The sequence below is a fragment of the Rhinolophus ferrumequinum genome, unplaced genomic scaffold (genome assembly GCF_004115265.2).
Source record: "Rhinolophus ferrumequinum isolate MPI-CBG mRhiFer1 unplaced genomic scaffold, mRhiFer1_v1.p scaffold_98_arrow_ctg1, whole genome shotgun sequence".
In the NCBI taxonomy this organism is placed as follows: Eukaryota; Metazoa; Chordata; class Mammalia; order Chiroptera; family Rhinolophidae; genus Rhinolophus; species Rhinolophus ferrumequinum.
The window spans coordinates 12,501-25,951 of NW_022680457.1; the positions used below are offsets into that span (position 1 = coordinate 12,501).

Below are 13,451 nucleotides of genomic sequence, written 5' to 3' on the forward strand. Positions count from 1 at the left end.
ACGGAAGTCCTCAATATCATAAATTGCAGCCTGAGTGACTGTTGTAAAATAGAATTGTGATGATGCAACACATCCGTTTACTGAGTGACTCCCCATTACGTTAGGGTAAAATTCATATGCTAGCATGACACGTGCCTTTGATTTGGTTCTGAAACTGCAGTGGTATCTCCATCCCATTCTCAGTGTTCCAGGCTTACCCCATTCCTTTGCGGTCCTCACTTGCAATATGTTATTTCATACCTCGGGCTTTTGCTCCCGCTCCCCTTGTGGAATCCCCTTCATGCTTTCCCTCACCACCTTGTATAACTTTCAAGATGCAGCCCTATCTTTGCAGCATCTGCGAGCTTCCCTGGTACAACTTATTGTTGTCTCTTTTGTGCCCTTACTATACTTTATTCACTTCGGGTGTCGAAGTGGAGAGTAGTACTTTTCTGTTCTTATTTTTTTAAATATTATAATATCTCTACTACTAGAATATAGGACAAAATGTTTCATTTATATTTCCAGCTTCCCCTGGGTCTGTGCCTATGATTTGATGGCTACAGTAAAGTTTTCTTGTCGTACCGACGGATGGATTGAGTGAGTGAGTGAACGAGTAAATGAATATGATGTTTTCTGAAGTTGGGTTTTTCTTTTCTGTTTTCTTTTTTTTTTTTTTTAATAGAAAGAAGCAACCAAGCTGGCAATTGGAAAAAGAGAAAATCGTGTGGATATTATTGAAAGTGCTCCACAAGACCAAACAAGCAATGATAATTTGACTTGTGTTGAAGGAGCACACCAGAATAATATAAGTGGTAATTTAGTGACTATCTATGAATTCTTTCTAGCTTAAGTGCTGCTATAAACAAATCTAACATGTGTAGATCCAAATGTGATACTCATTTCTTTTAAGCATTTTTTCTATCTTTTTTCAAAAGTATCCCAACTACTAACAACTGCTTCTTCTTGCAAATGTTTCAACCCCCTGAAATTCTTTTCTGCTATTATTTTTATGGAAATATTCATGACTGAATGTGTATTCAAAATGCATAGTAATACATGTTCACATTAATGTATCTGTGACTACGTTTTATAGTTAAAAAGTCATCATTAGGATTAGGACAAGAAGAAGATGTAGAATCACCTTGGCATTCTGAGGTACTGTCTTTCACTATTATTATTATTATCATTATTTTAAATATCACCATTCTGTGATGTTAAAACGAAAAGGTATGCTTTGACTTTCTCACCTCTACATTTCCCCATACAAACCAATTTTTATGGTTTAGCCTATAATTAATAAACTGGCTATGTGTAATATAATAAGACAGCGTAGTACAATTCTGCTAACTTGCAAGTTTCGCTTAAGGCAGTCAGTGTAGTATAGTATAAAACATGAAGGCTTCCAAGTCATAAGGAACCAGTTTGGGTTCTGAAGTTAAGTTTACCTAAAAGCTAAAGAATTATTCCAGCTCGAACTATGCCCAAAGGCATGATTTTGTGGTTTTTGTGGATGTGTAAATGTCCTAATGAGATTCAGAAAGAAAGAATTTGGATTGTAGGGTTTGTTTATAACTTGGAACTTGAAAAGATAATGCCTGGGACATCAAAGTATTATTATATTTGTATTGTCAAATAGATCCGCAAGGAACTTTTCCAGGGAAGGAAGAGCATGGTGAATACTAATAATATGTTGGATTATACTAACAACAATTCGGCTGAGCGCTGCTTTAATACGTAACAACTGTCTTGTTCACTTAAAATAACATGCATTGAGTAACTTGATGGCAACTGTACTTGTAGTAATAGAAGTACAATGTAATGATGAGCTAATGCGATGTGACAGCTGTGGAAACATATAAGAAAGGTGTGATCTTCTGATATAGGCAACTGCTGCCTACTGGTATAGACACTGTGTTTGACGATAAGAACAGACTAGAATTCTGCATGGGTCACTTACTAGCTGTGGGATCTTGGGGAAACTTCTTTTTAACCTATCGGATGTCAGTGACTTCATTCGTCATAATGGTACTAACGACTACCTTTCAGGTATGTGGAACGCATAAATGTAACAAATGTGGAAACACTTTTAAAACTGTAAAGGTTGCTATAGAATGTAAAACACAATGATCACAGTGGAATACAGTGACTTACTAAGTATCGGGGACACTTTTTGTAAACCTGAAGGACAAGCAAATGACAGTAGTGTCAAGAACAGAAAGGAAAAGTTACAAGGGGCATGTGGATTCCTAATCTGGGGGATGTTAAGTTTCAGGAGACTGTGATTGGCGATACCCTATAGATGTGTAGTGTTTTGGTGCTTGAGGCTTTGTTGGTGCGATCTCAATGTTTTCACCTTGAGTAAATTTCTAGTTGGATACCAGCTGTGTGCTGGGCAGTTAGACACTGAATGGAGAAGTTCAGGGGTTCAGCTGTAGTTGTAGGAGCAGAAAAACAAGTGAACAACAGTCCATTATAAGTCTCTGTAAGTGCTTCATTTAAAGAGAATAGAGCATGCTGGGTTAGAGAATATTGTCGTGGGGCGGGGCATGGTTGTAGTTGGAATAGGAGTGGGAGTAGAATTTCGGTGGTCAGGAAAGATCTTTCTGAGTGTGACAAAAACTGCCAAGTGAAGCATGAGAAGGAGCCGGTCGTGTGAAGATCTAGAAGCAAAACCTGCTGGACAGAGATAACAATGGATCACATCTGTTCATCATTTTATTCTAATGTCTTGGAATGGCCAGGAAGCAGGAAGTGGGGTAACCATCATTGAACCATTTTTATATTTGTTGTTTTGTGTGGGAAAGAAATAAAATGTGCATAGTAAGTGTCTGGTACATTTTCGATGATTATAATAAATAAATGTTATTTTTCCCTGATTAGAAATTATTATACTTTTTTGAAAAGTTGCATAACTATATATAACATTTTTCCTATTATTTATTGAAACATAATTTAATGAAAAGTTTTTCTTATCTCTTTGCCACTTGGTTCAATCATTTTTTCTATCAAAATTTTTGTCAAATAAGAGTTCAGTTTTTCCAAGCTCTTGTTGACTTAGATGAAGTAGGTTCTAAAATGTTCTGTTTAGACTCAACAGGACATACACCAAGGTTTCTTTCCATGTCAAGCAAGTATCTTGTTTTAACACTAAAAAACAAATCTGTCATTAGAAATATTTAACAGTTATAGCAAGTACACGTATTAGGTCGCTGCAAAAGTAATTGCAGTTTAAAAGCTTAAAAAAATTGCAAAACTGCAATTACATTTGCACCAACCTAATATTTGCTTAAATACCTATTTTTCAAAAAGTCCTTTTCTTGGTGGTAATAACACTAATATTTTTATCCTGAATTATTAACTAGAAATTGTATGAAGTGTCCGTTAGTTACTCATCATCTTGTTTCCTGACCCATGCAGACGAGCATTGAAGTGAAAGATCCTGTTCCTCACAAACCTATAGGAATGAACAATGTGCAGACCCCCAGACCAGGTACACTTTGTAACACCAGTTTAATTTGGGGAAGGAGTACGCAAGGACATTTGACATGCTCACAGTCTTCTATTCAGAAGTCCTTTCTTTTGTTACAAATTTAATTGAAGGATTTCACATAAACAACGTGATGTCGTTGTTGGTATCGATGTTTGGAAAAAAAACATCGACAGGAATAAGAAAACAAGATTTTAAAAATGTGACTTTAATTAAGATGTTTCTCCTCTTGGTTCGATATTCTAAGTGTCCCAGTTTGGAACCCCTGTACTTAATAGGGGTTGTCAGAGGTTAACTATCAAACTGGGAGATATTTCCAGGGTTTTAAAATGGTTCTTTGAATTTTGACCTTTACCCAGAGTAAGCCTCAGTTGCTACCATGTCAATTGTGTTTTAACTTTACTTCCTCTTAGAGTTGTAACACTGATGGTCTTAAGCCAACCAGATGTTCTGCTCAGCAGACACCTGGTGTGTGTGTACGCGCGCTTATGGTGTCTTTGATTATTAAAAATGGGAGAATTAATCATAATGAATATTTGGTAGACACAATCTTTGAAAACAGTAATTCTGAAGCTTTTGTGCCTTGGGATGCTTTTATGCTATTAAAAATTATTGAGAATTCCAAAGAATATTTTTAAGTCGGTAGTCTCCATAGATAGTTACAATATTAGAAATAAAAACTGAGCAATTTAAAATACGAGCACACACAGTCATGTATTCCATGAGCCATTTGAACTACGACCCAGTAACCATCAGACCTATGATGTTACCATCAGAGCTGTGATATCACAGGCATGGAAAACTCTACTGTACACTTACAAGAGAATGAGAGTGAAAATGGCAAATGACATTTAGTATTTCTGTGAAATTAGTTTTGACCTTTTCGGGCCCCTCGACTGACAGATATTGGGACTTCACGGATTCTCACATGACATTGAAAACCACCGTTTTAAATGATATACAGGCTTCCTGGATGTGAAATGATAAAACAGGCTTTAAAGCTTCACTTCTACAATTATGTTTTTCTTTCACTTGTCTTAAGAAGTTTTAAGCTGAGAATATTGTTTAAAAAACAAAAGCAAAATAGTTTTGTTACATATTCATTTTCTGCCTCATGGTGCCCTGTACTCTTTGGAGCTCATGTGGACATAGCTTGATCCTATTTTTCCTTGGAAACAATAAGGTCACCCAAGACTGCAATTTGTCATATGAATATCTGTTTATCTAAGGCTTAAAAAAATGAATTCTGAAGATATTGGAGCATTTAGAAAAGACCATTTTCTTATAATAAGTAGTTTCTTATTTGAAGTAGTACCATTCATTAAAAGGTTTTGTAAACCCATGTTTGTCATGCATATTTAAATTTAAGATAAGTGGTTACACATAACTTTTGATAATAACAAAAAAAATCATACCCTGCACCATCTTAACTATTAAGAAGGAAATTTTTAATTGGAAACACATTATGTAATAGAAATTGCTGCATGATAATAGTTAATTAAACTTACCTATGTAAATGGCAAGTATAGGACACCTAAAATAAAATGTACTCTGAAGGAACAGTGTGTTTGGGGGAAAGGACGTGTGACTACTTCTCTGAAAAAGGAAGTTTTACAAGATAGTCAACTTTGTGTTATTTTCACATCCTAATAAATGAAAACTTAATCCCAGAATTCAGACTGGGATTCTACTTCTTTGACCTCCAATCATGAAACTTGTCAAAGATCTGGGGATTGGAAATTTGGTGATAAAAGGCCATTTGCATCACACTCAATGAGCAAAACTCTGTCAGCATCCACAGAGTTTGGACAGAGGACCGTAATAGATAAACTAGAGACTCAGATTGCAGGTGTGTTTTTGTTAGGTAATTATAGGCTCCATGACTTGTGTGAATCACGGCTACCAGAAAACAGAGAAAGCAAAGAAGGAAATAAAGAAACAGAAAGTGTTCAGCCCTAGCCCATCTCTATGTAGCTTGATCATAGTTCTGACTTTCCAACAGTCATTTTGTGGCAAAATCTACTTCATGTTTACTCTGTTTATGGAACTTAACAGCCAAACAGAATGACTTTTAGCAAGACATTGGCATTCTTCCTGAACCACAATAACATATGGAAATAAGAAAGAGAATGAGGTGAAAGTGTGATTTCCTTTAGACTAGTATTTGGCATACTGTGGGGAGTGGGCAGCAGAATTATACTTAGAACATTGGGACCAGATGGGAAAACTTCATAAAGATCTAAAGGTTGCCTAGTAAAATAAAACATAGTTTCTTAGCTTTAGTTTTATATTCTGAATTCACAAGTATCAGTTAAAACTGTATTTATTGTAAATGAAAAAACACCTTCCGAAACCAACAATCAAATATTTCTTGGATTTTCTGTGGCTTTATATATTTTAGAATTGACTTTCCCAGCAGTGATGGGAATCATCGAGAATTAAATCCATAGCACTTCCTTCTCAGCTGTGTGCACAGTCTGTCTCCTCTTCTCTCTCTTCTTCCTTAAACCCCAGTGCTGAATCCTCAAAGGTGGAAGGAAATTTTCAGAATAGTAGAGGAAAACATTTCAGATATAAGGAAGATAAATGCATCAGAAGTAACAGTCATTCTGGAAACAATGACGTTGCAGTTGAATCTTAGGGTGTTGTTCAAAAGGTACTATTATGAGGTAGAGAACAGAGTATATAGTGCAACTCGATATGTTTGTCCTGCATTTCTAAATTGTGTTTTGTTTCTGATTGTTTTTCCATGGATGTTCAATGAATGAATTTGTGGATGAATTTTTGACATGTTTGTATGCCTTTCACTTTGTGACATCTCATATTACCCAAATGGTTTGTTGAAGTCTTAACTAATTAGAAGTATTTCTTAAGTAAAGTAAATATTCAGGAAAAGATTATGATTAATTTGAACTCTCAATTGATAAGACGTTATTTTCTGTATTTATAAAGATTATAGCTTTTATCTAACTGTTCTAAGTAGTTCATTTTAACTAATACGTAGATTTATCAGCAGGACAACACCGAGGAATGACATCAGAGGAAGGACAAGCGAGGCTTGATGGAAACGAAAAGAACTACACACATGTATGTGAAATTTAATTTTAAATTTCTAGTATAATATCGTTTTCTGTGCTTTAATAATATAATATAGTCCAATTGAAATTACCTTTCATGCTAGCCTTTTGGAGTCAAAAGGTCATAACTGAATGATATTTATAACATTTGAACTAGTCACAAAACAAAATATTGTTAGAATCTATAGATATTCATAGCTCAACTTTGTCTTTGGATTGAGGCCACAAAAAAAATAATAAAGTCCTGAATATTGTTTGCTCCTTTAATTTTTATAACTCCCTTACATAATAAAGAAAGTAACACCAAATATTGAATCACATGATGTGACAGTTGAAATTATGAACCATGTAAAAATGATGGCCACTGATTCGGGCTCCCGTGAAAGGAGTCAGGATTCTCAGGGGTTCAGAATGTGCAGTTCCGTATGGCTGGTCACTAAGGCCAAGGTTAGAGATGGATTCTTCCTTGTGACCTCTGTGTAATGGACTCTGAGTCTACATTCAGGGAGAGAACGGGGTCATGCACTCAACTCAACTGCTTTTTAAGAGAATCGCATCTTCTCAGGATGGGACCTTTGGTTGTTGGGGCACAAACAATAACTTCCTAATTTCTTTCATTTCAGTGTAGGAAATCAGTAAATATGGTTTAATTTTTTATCTGCTCTTATTAGTGGGTATTGAATAAGTTAGAATTGGATGCCACAGATAACTATGTCACTGCATAACACTGTCATAGTGTATAATTTGAATTAACATTTAGGAATTGACTTCTCTTACTGATTGGTGTTAGTGATGTGGGCTCCTAATTAAAGTCTGCCTGTTCTCCAGTTATGAGTCTTGAAAAAATATTCTCAAATTCACTGTAGGGCTCACTATTTAAGACATAGGGAGGTGAACTGTTTTAAATGAGGAAGCCTCTGTGACATTAAAAATCATCTACTATTTCATTTTTTGGGTGGATTTAACATATAACCGATTGTTTAGTTCAAACAGTGACAAAATTAGTTTTGCGGATTCATGTTTTCTAATTTAGGCTAAGGCAACTTATTTTTCACTTTCTAGTTACAATCCAATAATTTGGGAATAAGTAAACGTAGATTAAGATTTTTAACAATTATATTTTAGTTATATTCTAATTTTTCTTTGTTCATATTCGATTCACTAGGTTGTACAAGAGGAAAACGACACTCAGAGGCCACTTTCCCAAGAACAGGACAACAGAATATTACATGATGCAATTCTGACCAATTGCCTTCAACAACAAAAGGAGACAGAAATAAATCTTAAGAAAATGAATTCTGAGGTATTTTGTTTAGTCATTTTCAAATATGTGTGTGTGTATTTGTGTATGTACATATTTTAAAAACCAATGTTGTACATATGGGAATTGTAGAGGATTTTGAAAGTGTGTGTGTGTGTGTGTGTGTGTGTGTGTGTGTGTGTGTATTTTAAGCGGAGTGACATGTTTGGTCCATTGCAATAAGTGATATTCTTGATTGAAATCCTTTTATGTCCAACAGTCAAGTAGTGACTTCGCAATGTCTCATCTAAAGGGGAGGCTTTCAATACTTTTTACAGGGATCGATGAGCTTTCTACAATCTCAAAACTATTGCTACTAATAACAGAAGTTTCAGTTTGAGGCAGTGATTTCATCCCCTTGCTGTGTTAGTAGAGAGGTTAGTTTTCACTTCCACTGATTGTAAGGAGTAGAAGTATAGCCAGTGCAGAGACCGTCTTTTAGATCTCACTCTCCTACTTTTGAGAAAAGTAACAATTTGTTCCAAGTAGAGTCCTATTTCAGTGCTAGGAACTTTTGAAGAAAATTGTATGCCATGATATATACTTAGTGATAATTTATTGGTGAGTATTTTATTCAAAGAAGTCCCTATTTCATATTTATTGAAATAGTCCCTATTTCACATACATTGCCCCTATTTCACATTTATTTCTCCTTTAAACATTATGAAAAGGAAATAACACTTATGCAGTAGCAAATAATCTCACTATTTTCTAAGAAGAGCTCTATAATTTTTAGCTTATTTACCCTGAGTTTTTTGAAGTCTAAGGCTTCTTTTGAATTTATATATTTACACTAGAAGGGCAGCAAGCACACTATTGTAGAGTCCAAAGTCCTGGGAAAAATCCTGAACTTGCTCATCTTTTTAATCATTCTGTTTGAAATTGTGATAACGAAATGAGTTCATTGATGTATAAAGAAGTGCTTAGCGCAATGCCTAGATTTATCAGTAATTAGTAGATTTAATCTTATAAGTGACTCTGAAAGTATTAGAAATGTAATGTAGAATATCTTTTGAATATTCTTGGGGAAAAAATTCTAGGAAATATAATCAGTCCAAATATGCAGAGTGAATACTCTTACTGTGGGAGAGGTGTATATTCAGACGGTAAACTCTATTTTAAAGTGTCACTGGCAAATATCTTTTCCCATTCAGTAGGATCCCTTCTTGTTTTATTGATGGTTTCCTTTGCTGTTGAAAAAACTTTTTAGTTTGATATAATCCCACATGTTTATTCTTTCTCTTAGTTCCCTCGCGCGAGGGTGTATATCAGTAAAAATCTTACTCCGGGTAATGTCTGAGAAGTTTCTTCCTATATTTTCTTCTAGGTATTTTATGGTTTTCAGACCTTACATTTAAGTCTTTAAGCCATTTGAATTTATTTTTGTATATGGTGTAAGGAGGTGGTCCAACTTCATTTTTTTGCATGTGTCTGTCCAGGTTTCCCAGCACCATTTATTGAATAGACTGTCATTACTCCATCGTACATTCTTGCTTCCATTGTCGTAGATTAAATGGCCATATAGGCGTGGATTTATTTCTGGACTCTCTATTCTGTTCCATTGATCTATGTGTAAACTTACTCAACCCAACTCCAAAAAAACAAACGATCCAATTAAAAAATGGGCAGAGGACTTGAAGAGACATTTTTCTGAAAAGGACATTCAGATGGCAAACAGACATATGAAGAAATGCTCAACCTCACTAACCATCAGAGAAATGCAAATAAAAACCACAATGAGATACCACCTCACCCCAGTCAGAATGGCTATCATCAATAAATCAACAAACAACAAGTGCTGGCGCGGATGTGGAGAAAAGGGAACGCTGTGCACTGTTGGTGGGATTGCAGACTGGTGCAGCCGCTATGGAAAACAGTATGGAGGTATCTCAAAATTCTGAAAATGGAACTACCTTATGATCCAGTAATTCCACTCCTAGGTATCTATCCGGAGAAATCCAGAACTTCAATTCAAAAATCTCTATGCACTCCTATGTTTATTGCAGCACTATACACAATAGCTAAGACATGGAAACAACCAAAATGCCCATCGGTAGATGATTGGATTAAGAAACTGTGGTACATTTATACAATGGAGTATTATGCAGCCATAAGGAAGAAAGAAATCTTACCATTTGCAACAACATGGATGGATCTAGAGAACATTATGTTAAGTGAAATAAGTCAGACAGAGAAAGATAAGTTCCATATGATCTCACTTATTTGCGGATTCTAAAGAAAAGAATAAGTGAATGAACTAATCAGAAACTGGGAGACAATGAGGAAAAACTGAGGGTTGCTAGATGGGCGGGGGAGTGGGGGGTGGGGGGAGGGTGAGGGGATTGGAGGGCAGTCGGTGACCACAGGATGGCCACGGGGTTTGAAAATTAATCGGGGGAACGTAATTTGGTGGTTACCAGAGCGTAAGGGGGTTGGGGGGTGGGGGATGAGGGTGAGGGGGATCAAATGTACGGTGATGGAAGGGGAGCTGTCTCTGGGTGGTGAACACACAGTGTGATTTATGGATGATGTGATTCAGAATTGCACAACTGAAATCTATGTAATTCTACTAACAATTGTCACCCCAATAAATTAAAAAAAAAAAAAAAAAAAAAAAAAAAAATAAAGTGTAGTCAGACTTCTTAATCTTTTATTTCATGCCTTCTGGGTTTGCTGCCTTTCCAGTTCTGAGACGCTTAAAATTCTCTTATGATTTTAAAATTCTCTTTTTCACTTTCATGGATTCAGCATCTTATATTAAATTTTTCTAACTTTGGGGAAGTTATGCTTGTATAAAGTTGGAGGTTTGGATTCAACGTTGTATTTTTCCAATGGGATATCCACTTACTGCAACCTTTTCATTATATAAACATTTAGGTTCTTCTTTAGTTTCAGAGGATATCATGATATGTCATTTTAGTGAGTGCTAGCTACAAGTCTCCTTTGTTTTACTTAGGTTTCTGAGAGTTACAAAAAAGAAAAAGACCTGTTGCGTGAAAATCACATGTTGCAGGATGAAATCGCCAAACTAAGACTACAAATGGGCACACCCAAAACTCAGAATCAGGAAATGGAAAAAAAATACTTTGAGGACACTGCAAATGCAAAAGAAAAGAATGACTGTCTTCAAAAGACAATAAAACTGAATGATGAAACACTAACAAAAACAGTATTTGAATATAACAGACAGCTTAATGTTCCAACAGCTGAGAATACAATGCTGAACTCTCAACTGGAGAATGAAAGACAAAGCAAAGAAAGATTGAAAACAGAAGCGGAATCCGATCATCATTATGAGCTTAGTAAGCAATTAATAAGACATCTACAAAATGCTTTCCAGAGATTAAGAGATGAATGCTTGCATTTCATGGACAAAATCGCTATGCGTAACCTAAAAGAAAAGAAGGAGATTCTTTCTCAGCAACTTTCTAAAGCTGGAAGTAAATTCAATAGCTTAGACACTGAGCTCCCTCACACAAGATATGCTGTCAGAGAAAGGACATTGGTTTTTGAACCTGTACTGAAAGACCGAAACCAAACTCAGTGTCAAGAGGAGGAAATTGAACACATGTATCAAAGGGAACAAGGAAGAGTGAACACATATATTGGAAAGCTGGAATCCCTAAAGGAGAAAGGTTCTGACCTACAAAGTGGAAATATGCTTGTTCGACGGCAACTGGATGATGCGTTCAACAAAAGTGACAATAATGAAAACTCAGGAATGAATATTGAAGAGCAGCTTCAGGAGCTCAAAAAAGTGCTTCAAGCTGAATGTGAAAAACAAGAGCGTATGGTGAAAGAGAGACATAAGGAGTTGGTCAACAAATTGAATCACTTGAAAGGAAGAATGTGCCAGTATGAAAACGATAAATCAGAAAGAGAAGTAAGTATCCAGAAAGATAGTTTTCAAATTTCCTGAAAGAATATTCAATGTTCAAATATTTGATGATGGCTAAATGTTGAATCTAGCAGAATATTAAAAATATATAGATTACAAATGTATTTGCTCTAACAGCTTAAAAGCATACATTGTATCCAGCAAATAAAACTTAGACCTGTGAGGTGCTTTACTTTGAGTAAAGACATTGTGTTGACTATGAAATTTTAAGGTATAAATTGTTATTAGATACATATTGATATGTATGATTCAGTCTTATACTGCTACAATAGTAATTTTCATCTTTCTGTTACCACATTGTAATACCATTATGAAGCAGATAAATGGAAATGCTCATATGCAAACAGAGTTTTTAGAGATAAAGGTTCCATTAAGTGGATTACCTGCAGAGTTAATTCTAGATTTCCCACATGAACTGAAGTGTAGATGTTGTCCTTTCCCTCAGCAGTTTTTTCCACATTTTAGTTGGTATAAGTTTGTTTTTATTCATGTCAATTTGATATAAATTGGAACTATTTCAGTCCCAAATAAGGTATTATTATGACCTGTGACTTCTTTAAAGGCAGCTAATTTTTCATTAAATCATAATTTTGGACAAATGTGAGGAGTTTTATCAGAACTCTACTTGATTTAATCTTCCCACTGCTACGTATAATTGTCCTTGAATTTTTTTTTTCCTTGAATATTTTTACAAATTCATTTTTCTCATCGCAAGGCCCATTTACTATCATTTGGACATAAGTTTGTCCATTTCAAAGAGAACTGTAGCGGTCTCTGATTTATTAACTTGGCATTGGGTCTCCATTTTCAGACGAGTGAGGGGAGGCAGGATTCATGTGTAGCAGGAAGGGAGGTCAGGCCACGTTACCTGGGGCCCTGAAGACCATTGGAATGAGTTGGCTTTTCTTCTAAGATACAGGAATCTGTTGGAAGGTTGTGAGCAGTGGACTGCATACGTGAGGACCTGGGAAGTCAATTTAAGCCTGTGATAAAAAAGGGGGAAAACATTCCACAATGTAGAATTGACTCCCACTAGTCCCACCGACATAGCAGCTTCCCCTGAGATGTCAGTAGATTGTGTGGCTTTGCAGCTTCATCAGGGGAAACGGAGAGTGGGGCTGACTCTGTTGTTAAGTAACCTACGTAATAGTGAGTGGGCAGCAGGACAACACCTCCTGTGTCTTACCCAGATTCAGGAAACAGAATTGTGTCCAAAAGAGGAAAAGAAGGTGAACTGATGCCTGGGGTGATCTCTTTTCAAGTTATATATTATGTTAATATGTTAGAGTTAGCGATCATTAACATAATTTAATAGATGTGATTATAAAATCAGTAACAGAATCATCTTCCTAGGTGGTTGGGAGACAACTTCAACAAGAGCTACCTGACTCCATAAAAAAACTGCCTGTGTCAGAGGCTTCACTGGAGGTTAGATCACATTACCGTATGCGTTCAGAAGCTGAGACACAGGATTTCAAGACATTAGAGCACATCAGAAGTCAGGTATGTGTGAAATGTAAACTGTCGACAGTTCATCTATAGTTGATTAATATAAAGTGTTTTAGGATCCTGATTTTCAAGGGCAGCTTTCTTTTGTGTTTTCGTTGTAATTATTTTATTATCATTTTATTATCTTTATAATACACTTCTTCCTTAAACTCTGGCTTCCATCCTGCTATTTGCATTGTATGTTTTTTCTTATAGTCT

The 13,451-nt window shown here is 35.6% G+C and overlaps 1 protein-coding gene across 11 annotated transcripts in view; it reads left to right on the plus strand.

Annotated features, from left to right (window-relative positions):
• Positions 1-13,247, plus strand: part of LOC117020147 (ankyrin repeat domain-containing protein 26) — a gene marked incomplete at its 3' end in the record, with an annotated part of 25,566 nt that extends 12,319 nt beyond the window's left edge. For 2 of the 11 annotated variants that reach the window (XM_033102396.1, XM_033102395.1), the window contains 6 exon segments: positions 665-794; positions 3,400-3,472; positions 6,474-6,556; positions 7,712-7,849; positions 10,803-11,729; positions 13,098-13,247. In XM_033102396.1, coding sequence (XP_032958287.1) covers positions 3,445-3,472; positions 6,474-6,556; positions 7,712-7,849; positions 10,803-11,729; positions 13,098-13,247 — 1,326 coding nt within the window. 11 annotated transcript variants of the gene reach the window in all.
• Between the last annotated feature and the right edge of the window lie 204 nt (positions 13,248-13,451).